We start from the raw sequence: 16157 nt of genomic DNA, 5'->3' as shown, positions 1-16157 counted from the left end.
GGGAGTTGCTGGTCTAACGCTGCCTCGTTCAGTTCGTTAGTTTGGATAGTTCCTAACCCTTTTAAAAATTTGAATTTCTTTTAGGTGGGCCTTTTATAAGGTGGCTAAAATACATTTAGCTGCTGCCCCCCATCCACAACAGTACATTACTTAGCTTCGGTGCTGGTCATTCTGCCTGTTTCTCCAAACTGGGGACATGCCAACCGTCATCTAGGTAATACACTGACTATGTATAAGTAAAGATAAGTAAAAATCCTCTTGATTACTAATATTAATAATTGTACTGAAAACAATCAAAAGCTTCATTTGGGTTCACATTTTGTTATAAATCATGGTTCATCGCAAGGGGTGTATCCTAATGAATAAACTTGTACAGTAACATGTGTGTAACAAGTGCTGCAGAAAGCTGGTATGTCAGGTACAAAACACATTACAACCAGAAACGGAGAGCATCATGGGTAAATGCGGGTACAGGGTAAGTGATGTAACTGCTGTGTGGGCTGGTGAAATAAGGAGCAGCACTGGCTCTTGTGTAGACAGGGAATGAGGGATCAGAGCACACATCCATCCTGATGGGCTGAGCAGCTGCATTAGCAGTGAGTCTATGGTGTGTGCCGCCCCCTGTTGGGCAGATGGGGGAACTTCCAGCTGAAGCTTGAAGGAGGAGAGGCTCCTCAGAGTCCCAGCTGAAGCTCCTCTTTGTCCCAACTCGTCTGTGTGTGGACCGAGGCTGCTGCTCCACTCTGACCCGCACACTGGACAGAGGAGACGCTCTGGGGGCCCGAGCAGCAGGACTGTCTCTCTTCAGGAGGGATTCAATGGAGAAAGGACTGCTGAACTTCACCTCACAGCTGATCTGAACAGCTGTGCAGGCTGCAGGTTCAGCAGAGTGGAGAGCTGAGCAGGGCTCGGATGGTCTGCTCACGTTCTCCGTTTCCACTTTGGAGGCCAACTCAGGGAAGAGCTGCAGGATTCCTTTGAAGTGACGACGCACCATCTTTGCTGTGATCTGACTGGGATCCAGTTTCCAGTAGTTTCTCTTACTGTGCGGAGAATCTGGGACCACTGGAATCTGAAGCATACAACACAGGGGTTTTAGAGGTTAAGTTCCTCCTTTTAAAAATAATTAAAGGGTTCATTTGAAATATTAAAAGTTTCGAAATAAAAACTTAACATGACAAAACATTTGTTGGTTGATATTCTATTCTATTGATACAGTATATACAATTGTTCTCAACAGATGTCCTGTCTTCAGGGATTATTAGTGCCATTCTGTCCAGCAACTACAAAACATCAGGTTGAAATAAATCCATCCATCTTCGTCCGCTTATCCGGTGTCGGGTCGCGGGGGGAGCAGCTCCAGCAGGGGACCCCAAACTTCCCTTGTTGAAATAAAGTGTTTTTGAAATTTGTTCTTTGCAATATGACATTATTGTTAAAAAACACTTCACTCTTTCTTACCTGAATAAAATTGAGCATCTTGCCTGGAGCTTTTTGGAGGACGACAGCGATCTTAGCCAGGTAGGTGGTGCTCTTACTGAACACACCTCGCTGAGAGCTGCTGGCTGGAACAAAGGGAGGCAGCTGAGCTCCAAACTTCTCACTCCTGTTCTGCATCTTGTTTGTTGAAGAATTAGGAGTTCTTGAGTATGTTTTGGTTACTCTCACATTTAGAAAAGAAAAAAAAAAAAAAAAAAAAAAAACACTTCACAACCAGAACAGTCTACACAACAGTCTATGACTGGAGGTGCTACAATGTCTTGACTAGCATCCAGTTGAAATAAAGACAAGACTGAGTTTGCCATTATGCATATTGTACTTTTTTGAAATACAGACTAGTTCTTTTCGCTCACTAAACTGCTCTCAAACATCTTTTGGTATCATACAATGCAGATGAAATACTCTTGGCCCAATAAAAATAAAAAAAACACTTCCATTGTATTTATTGGATGTTTCCTGGTTGCTTAATATGCCCGATGTTCCTTCTAGGTCCGCAAAACAGTCTGTAACTGGCAAAGATACTGACTTTTAAGTTGAGTGGCAACCATGGACAAAAACATGAGATGATTTTATACTAAGAAATACCAATTGAATTTTGATTAGTTGAATTTATGTCAAGATACACAACTTGAAGGTAATTTCACAAGACAATTTATTTCCCCCTCATATTGTAAAGCTTGAAAAACAGACATGTCTATCAAAGAAGTAAACAAGCAATACATCACATGGAAGGACAGAAGACGCAGGACAGACTAAATGAAATAAAATGCCACTTTATTGTTCAGCCGTGTCATAACCTTGTCTCCAAAATAAGCACAGCAGGACTACAACTGGTTCATCAACCTAGCTACCCTTGATAGCAAATAAAACTGGGTTTCATTAGACCACCAATGATAGCATTAAAGACTTTTCTATCAGACATCCAATGATAGCATACAAAATAGTTGTTAACCTACCAGTGATACTGTATATAAAAACACTTGTCTCTAGATTTATCCCCATCCCACCCTCAATTTCACCCATCTCCCTCTTTAGAATATTTGTGACACTGACATATTTTATGCTTGAACAAGCACATATTAAGAATGCATAATTCTCCATTTTTGAGATTATAAAAAAAACTACACAATGTTACACTTTAAGTCAGAGTACAATTCAACTGATTATTAGTGTTCTACACATTCGGCCATAAACCAAAGGAACATTGTATAATATCACTATAACTTAACACTACATGTAATATACGTTTTTTTTTTAAATTACAAATGATTAGCAGTGAAGAGAAAATGAAGATGGCTAGTGCGAAGGCAAGCTGGGTCAGTACCATAACAGAGAATGAGTAATACAAAAAGAAATAAAAAAATAGAATAAGAAAAATAGAAACAAATAACTGATAAGAATACAGGCAAGGCTAAAACATACATACGTGTTTCAAACTTTTGAGATCCACCTCATGTGCACTCATCCATATAGGTAACCTGCTCCAAGACCTCCATTGTGTGATTCCACATCTGATACTTTAACCCCTTCTTTCCCCCCACCCCCCACTTCAACTTGCTTAAACATTCCCATGGCAACCATCTTCTTTGTTTTCTTGTGTCAGGCACTTTCCAAGACCTCTTATTACCTTCAACAACTCTACAGGCCAATCATAATGCTGCTTTAGACAATACAGGCCAATCACAATGCAGGTTCAGAATACAACTGCAAAAGAGCACAGGACAAAATGATCAGTGTGTTTATTTATATCAATATTGCTTTTACTTTGAACTTGCAAGTTACGCTGTCTGTTGACGTCGGTCTTACCAATCCTACAGGTCGGTGTCAAACCAGGCCAGCTGGTTGCTGTCCATCAGGTCTTGGGTGTGGCCAAGGTCTGGCAACGGATCAGTGTGGTGGCCCAGGTCGGGCAGAGTGTCAGTATGGTAGTCAGCACCTTCCATCATGGGGTCCAAAAGGGAGTCCTGGCCGTAGGCTGCTGGGTAGGCCCGGTAGGCTACATCTGGAAAGGCAAAAAAAAAACACACATCAAACAAGTGTGCGTGTGTGTGTGTGTGTGCGTGCACGCACACAAAAGCTAGCAATACAGAAGAAAAAAAATTTAAAAAAAAAATTTTAAAAAAAAAGAAGAGGAGTCATACAGTTAAGTTTCATCATATTCCATGAAATATGGTTCTTATGAACTCTCCTAAATAATTCTCAACCGATAAGACAAAAGCCTCTATGTAGACATACAATTGTTCTGTTGACTCAAAATTCAGTTACAACATATTTTCTATCAATAGAAACCACAAAGGCAGAGAGCTTTTAAAGATCAAATTTCATAAACCAGGATGGCCCAAGGATGATGAAATAAAGAGGCAAGAAACAGATTAAGGATTTTATTAGAAATAATACATGCACTCACCATCCTGCCTGTAAGCCAGAGGGTCTCCCTGAGCTCCCATATCCAGTCCCAGGTCTCCAGTCTATAAAAGGCAAAAAGGTATTAAGTAAAGCCTGACATAAGACAGCCTATGTAGAGGAGTGGATGTCTTAGTCCCCAATTCTACAGTACATTACTTATTGTGTACAGTATACACTATAACATACTGACATTGCTGAGTATATATTTTATATTTGGTCACCGTTTCATTGTGTAGGCACAACATTCTCAACAAAAAAAAAATGCTAAAAACTATATGTTGTACCTTACTTTTTTTGTGTGCATGTATGCGCATGAGTGTACCTCGTTCCAAGCCATGGGCTCAGTTCTGAACAAAGAGCTGGTCAGCTCCACTGACAGACGTTTCTTGTAGTCCTGGGGCTTGTCCTCAGACATGCGGAACAGGACAGCTGCAGCATAGGTTGCTACAGAAGACAATGCACAGCAACACAAGTCAGGTACACTGAGTGTTCACAAGTACATTGACAATCAGAACTGTGTGCATAGCCTGTATTTGTGCATGTATACTCACCAACGCCCTCATTACGGGAGTGCAGCAGCTCAGTGAGGGGTGCAGTGGCTCCTTCAGCTTCGATTGCCTCAGCAGCTTCTTTGTCCTGAGCCAGTTCACACAGCACACCTGCTGCCACACGCTGGATATTCTCCACTGGTGAATACAGCAACTGGAGACAGTGAATAGCAGAGAGAAAGATAAGACGTTTGATGAAGACAAGAGAGTTGAAATGCATGTAGTGGAACAATTAGAGCGAGGGAAAGAGGAGAATCAAAAGTTGCCATTAACAGATTTTCTATTTCCAACAATAAACCATTTAATTGCTAAACATTTTTAACACATACATTTTGTCTGTAATAACATTGGGGGTTACATTTTACCTGGACAAAGAGTGGAATGGTGTTGAGCCCTCTGATGACAATTCTGTTGTGGACGTCCCGGGCCAGGATGTGCAGAGCTCCTGTGCAGCCTTCCACAATTTCCTCCATACGCACACCTTCCTGTATGCGTTTGAGTGTGGAAAAAAGGCAAATCAAAACACACAAAAATCTAATTGTTCAAATACAGAAAGTATGAGAGGTTCTTGGCTTGGTTACACACCACAAACTGCTGCTGGTTGCCTCCCATGCTGGTGCGCCTTTGGGTGTCCTGGTGAGCCCTGACAAGCAGTTGGACCAGTCTGGGGATGGCTCCCTGCTCCCGCAGAGCACTGTGGTTGGCTGGGCAAAGAGCCAGATTGCGGATCAGACCAACTGTGGCCTAGATAGGGGGAAAATTAAAGATATTTTAGTTAGTTAGAATTAAATTCTGGTAATCAATGTCAGTATATGCAAGGTTGATCCAACAGTATGCTCTGGGAAATGTGTAGATGCGGAGAAACTAAGAAGGCTAATGACCTTGATTAGTGGCCAGTGGGACGGAGGGTGCAGTAGTTTGACCACCACAGGCAGGCCGTAATGAAGGCGCACAGCATTCTGGGCCATCTCAGCATCCTGGTGGCGGGAGGTCAGGTGACGCAGGGCACAGACTGCTGGCTCTGTGATGTCCTCTCTGTCACCGGCCCTGAGCACGGTTCGTACCAGAGCCTCAATGCCTCCAACCTAACACGTGATGACATCAATCAGTGGACTACATGTTGTTACATCATTACAAAAATAAGACCGCAGACAAATCCTCCAAGGAGGTGTTTAGTTATGTTCAAAAGGTAAAATGCGTACCTGGCAGACCATGAGTTTGTTACTATAGTTGTTGCAGGTCAGGTTGGAGAGGATGCCAGCAGCACATGTCACTACATTGATGTCATCACTGCCCAGCAGCTGGACCAGGGTCCCCAGGAGACCCTCCATTCCCTCCTGGAGAAAGCAGAGGACAGGTTGGAAGGGCCAAATGAAAACAAAGGAGGGGAAATTAATGGATACATCCTAAATATATAGCATTTTGTTTTATCCAATACTTTATATTAAATGGATTCTATAAGTGGGCAAGACTGTTCCTGTATGTATGTAGTTGTCATTCTGTACATACATACATACATGCTATGGAGATTTAACCCTTTAGGCGCCGGTTTTTATTTTTAAAAATACTAGGTTTTGACACCTACATTTCAGAAGGCTCTGGCTTGAAAATGGTTTGAGATAGAGACGAAGTGTAAATGAAACAAATATTCAGAATGACCCAACGTTTATATAGAGAGTACATTTTTCCATCTAATTTGCATATTATGACGTCATAGATTCAGTACCGCGTCGTGTCCCTAATTATTTTGTGTAAGAGTGAAGAAACATTTACACCCGCTCTGTAAGCCAGGGCAAGAACGGCGGCGCATACGTGATTCAATGCAGCCTGGACGCGGAGTGCTGTGTGTCTGATCTCTGCTCTGACAGCAGGCTGGGGTGCTGCACGAGGCTACGGAGAGACTGACCGCCTACGGGCTTTGGACGGGGGAGGGGCTCACGGCAGCACCTGCACAGTAATTGTAGAGTGATACGTGCTTTCACAAGTCTCCAAACACCTCAAAAGTCTCCAATAACACCAGAAAAAGTCGATAGTCGCTTTAGACCAAAAAAGTCAAGTTTGGATGGGATTTCCTCGAACATTTTGCATTGAAGCATGACGTATTTCTGAGCTGAAGTCTAAGTATAAGATGTCTGCCAACTAGTGGAGGGGAGTATGAATGACATAACACTCTATTCAGAGAAAACAGCTGTTTGATTCAGTACCGCATCCTGTTGCAATTTTGCAACTCTGGCGCTTAAAGGGTTAACACACCGTTTACAGAGCAACAGTTCTTAACATTGAACCTAGGGGCTCATAAGAAGCATTTGTGACTACTGAGAGTGTGTGTTGTACCTGTTTAGTGGCAGCATCTGAAAGATTCCTCAGAGTCCAGAGGCAGTTCTGGACCAGGCGCTGGCTGTGGTCTGTCAGGTGAAGCCCCAAGGCCTGCATGCCTCCTACACACACACACAAGCCAAAATTCAACAAACAATTCATGACATCAGAGCAATTTCACCTTAGTAGCAAACCACAACTAGAAAATGTATGCATTTTACATAGTATTGTGTTTCCTTTCTATTTCTGTACATACCAGCCTCTACGATAGCAGGCTTGTTGCTTGAACAAACAGAGAGCACCTTGAGCACTCTGCTTGTGGTCCAGAGCAGTTTCTCATATGTAAAGGTCCTCATGATGTTGACCAGGGCCTGGGGACCACCGCTGGCCAGAATGATTAGCTAAAACAAAGACAGTTTTATTTATTTTTGTTTATAAATGCTTTAAACTGCTGCCAGGCAAGTGGCATCAGCAGACCCTCCAGGGGCGTTTCAACCAGGATAGAATGAACAAATCAGGGTTTCCGCCAGTGTATTACAAGCCCGCCAGGCCTAAGCATTGGTGATTTTTAAAACCAAAAACATATTTTAAAGATTTTTATTTTAATTTTTTTTTTTTAAATGGTGTTTTACAAGTAGCAAACTCATTTCAGGATTAACTCAGTGCGTAGGTTATGTGCATAACGTTAACAAGTGTGCGTTCCAAAGAAGCAAGAGAATGTGTAATGATGTGAAGTTAACGGTAGCATTATAGCTGTGAATAAAGCAACCCCTCCAAAAAAAAAAAAAAGCCACTTGGCCTAAAAAAAATTCTGGCAGCAACCCTGAATGAATGCATGTAAATGAATACATACATTTATATGTATATCATTTATCTTCCAATACCTTGCTTTCCTGGTTGCCATATGCAAGGATCTGCAGGCAGTCAGTAGTGATTGCCAGGAACTTGACATTGGTGTTAGACAACAGGGCCACCATCTTCTGCAGTCCTCCAGCCAGGCGCACCGCCATCTTTGCCCCTTCCTGATGCAACAACAGGTTGTGGAGCGTGGTGATGGCGTAGAACAAAACACTGTCAACTGGCGAGCTGGAAGAATATCCAAATAAAGAAAATTATCAAACACTAGTCCAAAACACGATTAAAATGAGTGTTTAAAGGGGTGATAGAATGATTATATAGGGTATTTCACACTGTTCCTTATGGTCTCCTAATGGGCTATGTAACATTGGTTGGGCTGAAAATGGCCTGGTTGATATTTTATTGGCCCTTATGCATCCCTGTGTTTTGGCCCTATTTGTAACAAGAGCTTTTCTTCCAAATATGGTATGGTCATGAATATTTAGATGAGCTGCGCGCTGATTGGTTGAGCGACTTGCCAGACGCACATATTAGAGACGCACGCTGATTGGTTGAGCGAATCCCCAATACACATACATTAGAGAAGCGACAGAATCTCATATTCCAGACACTGCAATGTTTCATTACCAAATTCACTTCTGAGACTTTTTTAAGCAAGAAATCAACTATATAAAGCTGAAATATGGGCCGTTTTACAAAATTTGATGGCTAATTGGAAATTTGGTAAGACGTGTCGGACTTTAGGAGCTCCACACAGTCTGACGAGAAAGCGGCAGCCTGCTGGGCTCCATACCCAGGGCAAAGTCACCCTTTGTGGATACTGCACTTACGGGGCTCCGCCGCCAGCTGCCGGCATAACTCTAATATATTTACGGTTTGAATTTCGTCCACGCCACTTTGATTTTAAGGCATTTTTATGAACGTGGAGTCTTTTGTAGGACGAGCAGCTGCTTGCAATATGTCCCATTCATTACAATGGGGAAATACCGCAGCTAGCTAGCTACACTGTCGCCATAACTAAATTATATTTACAGTTTGAATTTCGCCACGCCTTATATAACATCATTCCCCAATGTCTTATAAAGCTAACCGTTGTGTCCGGATTTGATTTTAAGGCATTTTTATGAACGCGGTGTGCGTTTTTGTAGGACCAGCAGCTGCTTGCTATATGTCCCATTCATTACAATGGGGAAATATCGCAGCTTGCTCACTTTCGCATAACTAAAGTATATTTACAGTTTGAATTTCGTCACGGCATGAATATTACAGGTTCCTCAAGGTCTTACAAAGCTTAGCTAACACTTGTCCGATTTCGGATATCAATTGAATGTATTTTTGTGAATGTCAGAGTTAGGAGGAGGCTAGCTAGCTCTCATTGATGGACTCCATCTCACCGCGGCTCTATCAATGAGACTCGCGGACAAGAGGCTTTATTTCCCCGATTGTTTGTTTCAATAACTCAACACACATACCCATTATAAGATTTACTGGAACCAGCTTTGTTGGGATTCGCCCGTTTTCAGCGGCAGTTTCAAAATATGAGATTTTCATAGTAAAGGGGTGTCAGTGGGACTTTGAGCTTCTATGTATGTCCTATTTACCCACCGAACTGTCGTTATTCAACTATGACAGGGTAAAAATCGGTTTTGCATTCTATCACCCCTTTAAGATACAAATGAACACTATTATCAAATTTTTTTTTTTAAGCATGTGTTTTGGAGACAACTAGTTAAATCCATCAGTCAGCTGGGGATGTGGGCACAGCAGTGTTGTTGGAATGAACTCACATTTTACATAAAGTGTTAGCTTGAAATTACATCTTTCGTGCCCGGGAGAACATTGTGTCTGTGGCAAAACCATATTTTTTTTTTTTTTTACTTTGGAGCACTGTTATAGTATGACAGTTTTCTGTACTATGCATCTGCCCTTATAATACTGTACAAGGAACAATTAACATATTGACAACATTTTAAGGTTACTTAAAGCACAATAAATTTAATGGAAACTATAAAGTGATTATATAACATAAACCATCAGCATACCTTAAAAGATTACCATTTTTTCACTCAAGGTTGGCAGATATTATAATCCACATTGCTACCTTCAAATTTATTTTGTGACCACCTGTTTGTATTTTTATTTATTAATTTTTTTTATATCAGGTTGTTCATCATCCACTCTCAAGCAACTGTTCCATTATGTATTTAAAGTGTGGTAATATGATTCCAGGTGAACATTCAAAACACACGTGACATCCAACAGGTCGCAACTTTCCAGCCAGCTAACGGCTGTGGCTGTGTGTTTTGGCTTTTCATTGAGATTACAAAGAGCAGAGTATTCTGCTCTTTAGGAATATAGCTGGTTGGTGATGATTCAGAGTTGGGTATTTGAGGATATAGCCACCATTTGTCATAGTGCTTTTCTCACATCAAAGCAAAGTGTTGAATCTGTTTTACTTCACATTGTTGGTCTACTCCTTGCTAGTTTGTTGATTGTTTAAGATGTACTTCTAAACCTTTAACACAGGTCTTTATTTGCAGTTGACTCATTGTGTGCTAAATCATGACTGATAGGCAAATAGACGTTGCAGCACAGTACACGGTTGGATATTTTAACTATGCCCAGCCTTCACCGGTAACGGAGTTAGAGAAAGAGAAAGAGAAAAGGGAGTGTGTATGAGACACATTTTAGTTTATTTGTGCTATTGTCTTAAAAACCTATGTGAGTAATAGAATATTGTAGCCTGCTGGACATATTTAAGCATAAAAATAACATGTCTAGCCGATTAGTGGCCGAGGGGACAGAGTCAACTGTCAAAGCCTATAAAATAGTATCACTGCCTACCTTATGAGCTAACATTCATCGATACATGTTGTATACCTTACAAGTGTAGAATAAGAGCAGATTTGATTTAATTCGCTTGTTATGAAGTTCTGCTCCTGTAGTAGTCCCCTAGCATTATTTGGCATTGTAGGGAGGCTCCACTTGACCAAACAATGGCAGCGGTGGCTGATCATGACTCAGCCAGCGCCGCACCAGACCACAGTGGCATTAAACACGGCCTTACTAGGTTACCTTTATTAAATCGTCTGTAAATGACACCAGGCTGCTACCGTATAACCATACAGATCTCTACACACAGACTGGTCGGTTATAACTCAACATGTCTCCGTTCTCAGCTAAGATGGACGGCATAGCGCTGGAGTTTTTCAATAACGCTGCATAAATTAGCCAGAGGATCTTTAGCTAGCAGCTTAATCTTGACAAAATACCACGGTGAATTTCAGCAATATTTGGGTCCAGCTCTAGAGGGTTGTGCATAGTTAGATGCAAATGTGCATTTAAGTGTGTATGCACTTCACAATATACAATATTGTGAATGGTTTATAATTTTGATTTATAAAGATTTTTGGGGTTAATTTATTCTAAACCACATCAACAATGCACATAATAGTATATCACAATTATGAGAAGGTACTCTTATGAATTCTGAGGTATTTTAGTCACCTACATGTATGAATATTGATTTTATGTGAAGTATTGAATCTTTATCAAATCATATTAACTGATACTGCACAATTCCTCCAGTTTCTTACCCCAGCATTTTGACCAGGGCAGGAATGCCTCCAGACTTGAAGATTGCAAGGAGCCCCTCACGATGGTGGGAAAGGTTGTGCAAGGTGCCAGCAGAGCAACGAGCTGTCTCCACATCACCAGTGTTCTGCATGGCACGAACAACGGCCGAAACCATTTGTGGGGAACGCATCAGGGCGTGGCGGGACGCCTCCTTCTTTGACAGCTGATGCACCATTACAGCTGCTTTATTCACAACGACCTAGGACAGAGACAATGTTAGTTAAGGATGCATGAACGGATGTAAACTGCATTGCTATAATAATTTACATGATACCACATGTTCCTCAGCAGGTAACATTTTGGCATTTGAGCGTATTAGCGCACATACCTGGTCCTCATCATTGAGCAGTTTGGTAAGCTCAGGGATGGCACGAGTGGCCAGCTCAGCATCATCTTGATAGTTAATGAGGTTGACCACAGCATGCTTCAGCATCTGAGAAGGCTCTGCCAGGCGCTGCACTGCTGTGGGTTGGGCAGCATCCAGCTGGGTAGGTGGGATCTGGATCCCCTCCTCCAAGGTCTCGGGGAACATGGCTGCACGCACACGCTGGGCCCGGGTCATGGCATACCCCTCAATGTCTGAAAGTAATGCAATATGACGATTAATATGAGATTGTAGAAATTTGTCAGAGATTTATAGCATTTATGCTGCAATAGCGATCCCAATGTTTGTTTTTTTAAATATAAAAATCAGTATCTCGTATACCTGTGGGCTCAGGAGTGAAGGGCTGGTTGAACTCCCAGTCATAGAGAATTGGATCATCCTCCTCAGCATCAGGGTTCCCCTTGCCACTCAGAGATGGGGCTGTGGTGGTGACTCCAGACTGAATGCCTGAATCCAGGTAGGACTGCTGCTGCCACTGGGTCACTGCAGCCTTGCTGTCTCCCATTGCCATGTCCAACTCCATCAAATCAGCTACATAAAAAAGTGAAAGAAATAGAAATGTGAAACACAAGGAATGACAGTTTAGGAGAAGATTAATCTTAACTTCACTTTAACTTAATTTCTAATTTTAAGCCAAGAAAAAGTATTTAAGAGTGATCTTAAAGGTTTCAGTAATCTTATAAGTAATGTCATAACATTCCTAATCTTAAATTAATACAAATAGGAGAAATAAATTGAAGTATGTATAATCCAATTTCTCTTTCAGTCGCAAAGCACATTTTCCTGGAGTCGAACTCGTCGAGCTGCTACAAAAGACGAATTGTAATAACTTGGGATAATGTGACATGTGCCCACCTAGCTCCCATTTTCCTTAATTTCCACAGTGCCTTAAGGATTATGGTATTTCATGTATTCATGTACAGTGAAACTCATGTATGGGCATACAATCTTAAAATCAAAGTAAGTTTTTATACTTACACTGGGTAGCCATTGTTCTTGCCTGCCCTCAGCCCGCACAGCAGATATGTCTGCGAAAAAGGAAACAAGTATACAGGAGAAAATAAACCAACTCTCACTCAACCTTGAGTTCTTGTTTGCCAAAGCCAACCCTAATCGTAACGTTTATGCGTTTCTCTTACGTGGTCTCGATAATAAAACCACTGTCTAACGTTAACCAGCTAGACGCTTGTTTGGCTTGCTAACGTAGCTGTGAGGGGAAATGCCGAGCCTCCAACTCCAGCGGAGAGAGCAAAGCGGTGGGTATTTCCAGGCCAGCACGAACACAATTCACCATTCAGCGGCAAAGAACATCAAAGGCATATTTCTCCCCCTCCCCCTACCACGGCCAAGTTCCGACCTCGCAGCTTGGGTTTCCAATGAGAGAAACTACCCCCTCCGCCCCGCAATCACTTCCATGACTCCTCCTCTCATGGTGGGTCTAACTAAGAGCGTAACAAGCTACATAATCAAAACTAAAAAAACTAAAAAACAACTAATCTAACTGTACAGGTCGCATCAATCATCAAACACATTTTAAGGACATTTACATCAAGACCGAAGCATGCATTAGCCATCACTGCTAGCTAACAGGTTGGCTAGCTCAACGTTACCTTGAAAGCTCGCTAAGCTAACCTAACGTTACCGTGCGTAGCTAACCCCTCCGCTAGTTAGCGAACATAAACAAACACAGTTTAGGGATTCACTCAAAGCCTAAATAGTTGAGACTTGTCCTGAGACGCAACCACTACTCGATGTCATTATCGTTACAAATCAGTTCATTATTTGAATCGTGCTTTTCAAGCAAACCATCCAATTTTTTGATTCTGGTTTGATTAGCTTAGCTAACCAGGACGTATGAAAAGTAGTTCCAAACGCCACCGTACAAACCTGCCGTGCTTCCAGCCAAATCAGAAAACCCCACCGGAGCCCCCTCCCTAGCCAAAGATGATTTTCTTTGGTGAAGCAAACATTGACGCGCTGTAAATCCGTTATATAATAGCTATAGTAAACATACAATCTTTACCAGAGTCGAACGGCTCCTCCGTGGTTCTTATCAGGAAATATGTTCTCCTTTCTCTTGGCTGGAAATAGGAAAAGGGCTGCTAGGTGAACCACCCGTAGAAGTCCGAACCACACCCGCTGCTGCTCCGCTGAAGATGTTGCTTCCGCCTGTGCGATCGAACATCAAGATGGCGAGGGGGGGAAAAATACAGTATTCTGCCGCATTCGGAAAAATAGGGCGCCATTTAAAATAAAGTTTTAACATATAAACTGTTTTTATTTTTTATTTTACAGCTATTGGTAGATATTGATATCCTTTATGTTAAGAGAGGTCGGCCATTCCAGTTTTGCGTTTTTTCATCCACGTGAATAAAATGTTTGATACTTGCTGTAGTGAGGGCAAGGCGCATTCATTAGAATGGAATGTGATTCATGAGCTGCTGTGATATGATGGAGGGAGTCAATTAACATGCAGTTAACTCAGAAACACAAACATTTCCGCTAGCAGGACTATATCATTCATTGATTTATCTTATTAAATTAGGTCATAATTTGGCAAACATGAAAGGTGCTTGTCAACTATCTCTCTCAACAACGTTTCTCACACTTGTACACAGTTAAACTGGGACTGCAAATGATAAACTGCAGTGATTAAAGGAAGAAGAAAAATCATACATAGACCACAAAAATAAACCATATGGGGGGTTACTACTGAAACCCATAATCTGATCCCATGACACATAAAAAAAACCAACCAAAAAACATTGATTGCAAGAAAAACATGCAATTTGCCACAATAACATGATGGCGTGCTGTGGGTTAAATGGCATTTGATGATTTGTCTCCATAATTGTTTTAGTGTTAACATGCACTGCACAACTTGTGACAACATAACTAACTGATTGAAGGCGGGCAGTAAAACTCAGACATACATACATATATGTGGGCTTCTTTGTATGGCTTAAACACATAGTGTTTACTATAATTGTATAAAATGTATTCTGCATGCATCTCCGTTTTCGGCAATTATTCATACACTAGCTGTAATGAAATTGCAATGCACATGCCTGTGTAACAACAGTCTGACTATCCATACTAAAAAAATGACGCCCTACAATCAAGTATTTTATTTTGTATATACTTCAGACATAACTAATAACCTTGGTGCTTATGGAGAAGTTTCTTCTTTTCTAGCAAAATATAGGGGGATACAATCCACTTAAATGCATCTAGCGTACTTGGCATTCAATACACACAAGAGTCTTAACAATTCCAGTTAGGAAAGCTCAAATTGACCTATTATTATAGCTATATAAGAAGAAATTTTATTGATATTAAATGAAAACAATCAAATGTGTCACACATAGTACCGTGCATGTTCATGTTTCTGACACGTGCCATAGAGCAGAAAAGGTCAAAGTCCAAAGTGTCATAGTGTCATACTGCAAACTAATCATTTGTTATACCACATCAGGACTAACATCAAACCCTCGGAATAAAACTACATGTAGCTCATCCATTGTCTCCAACTGTGGCTATTTCTAAATTTAGTCCATTTTATTTACACAGGTTGACAAATACAGCATGGTAAACAGAAAAGACAATAGAAAGCACAACTACCTGATAGTTCACTATCACATATACTAAAAGAAAGCACAACTACTGTATATCTGCAAGATACCATCAGAAAATTAGGCTGGCCATTATCAGGAACCTTTACTACAAACATTTACCCTGATTTTTTTATATAATATGAATGCAAATCCCTTTCATACACATGTATTCATTTATTTGGCAAAATGAATCACTCATTCCTTGCAAGTGCATATTAGGTATGAGATTATGTCCAGTCTTCTGAAGATAATGAAAATGTATTTTTTGGCTTTCTGCAGAATAAAGACACTAGAGGACTCTATAAATATACTGTACATAAATTAAATCAGCCCAGCCCCCCTTTAGAGCAGTTAAGAGATCAGAGATGGCAGAGATCAGAATCTGCCAGACAGCAACAGCCACAGTGTCTCCACAGGGTGGACAAGATAACTACTACTACTAACAATACAATAACCCTGCAGCAAATACCTCATCTTTGAGCTTAATGGCCTAAAAAATGCCAATTTAATAGAATCAATACATCCGAGAGACAACAAAAAACATGAGCATCAAAGTTATTTGCAGAGCAACGATATTTTAAGGTGTTTCGGTGACTTTGTGCACCCAAATGTCTTTTCCTCCATTTCCCTTTTTTCTGCCTGAGGAAGCACTGGACTCAAACCAGTAGTGCATATGACATTATCTGCTTGTTATATTTCAGCCATTCATATGTCCATTTTCTGCTATTTGGAAGTTTTCTAAATAGTTTCCAATAATTTCATTCTTTCAAAACAAGAAAATTCACTGTCTTGCACAAGGTCACTGAAGCAGATGGATGCTTGCCAACATGGGCTAAACCTAACAAAGTTTTTTTGGTTTTTCATAACAATTCCACATCACAAAATATGACTTTT

At 41.0% G+C, this 16157-nt stretch overlaps 2 protein-coding genes across 3 annotated transcripts; both read right to left on the bottom strand.

The window, feature by feature from the left end:
* Positions 1-430: 430 nt before the first annotated feature.
* On the bottom strand, positions 431-1617 carry LOC120571814. The gene is made up of 2 exons (XM_039820907.1): positions 1462-1617; positions 431-1072 (listed from the first exon to the last, which is right to left on the bottom strand). The coding sequence occupies exons 1-2, from the start codon at positions 1615-1617 to the stop codon at positions 431-433; spliced, it is 798 nt and encodes a 265-aa protein (XP_039676841.1).
* Positions 1618-2257: 640 nt separating this feature from the next.
* Positions 2258-13830, bottom strand: LOC120571577 (catenin beta-1-like). 2 transcript variants are annotated; one of them, XM_039820613.1, is made up of 17 exons: positions 13673-13830; positions 12628-12677; positions 11971-12180; positions 11593-11843; positions 11225-11463; positions 7655-7856; positions 7027-7171; positions 6789-6892; positions 5657-5791; positions 5336-5539; positions 5040-5198; positions 4820-4939; positions 4458-4608; positions 4229-4350; positions 3908-3968; positions 3307-3502; positions 2258-3204 (listed from the first exon to the last, which is right to left on the bottom strand). In XM_039820613.1, exons 2-16 carry the CDS (start codon positions 12638-12640, stop codon positions 3312-3314), a joined length of 2307 nt encoding a protein of 768 aa, XP_039676547.1. In that variant the 5' UTR covers positions 12641-12677; positions 13673-13830; the 3' UTR covers positions 2258-3204; positions 3307-3311. The 2 variants fall into 2 exon arrangements, with proteins under 2 accessions (XP_039676547.1, XP_039676549.1); XM_039820615.1 differs by having other exon boundaries at positions 13664-13825.
* Positions 13831-16157: the final 2327 nt, after the last annotated feature.

This window comes from Perca fluviatilis, chromosome 13 (genome assembly GCF_010015445.1).
Source record: "Perca fluviatilis chromosome 13, GENO_Pfluv_1.0, whole genome shotgun sequence".
Lineage (NCBI taxonomy): Eukaryota > Metazoa > Chordata > Actinopteri > Perciformes > Percidae > Perca > Perca fluviatilis.
This window is presented reverse-complemented; position numbering and strand designations above follow the sequence as displayed.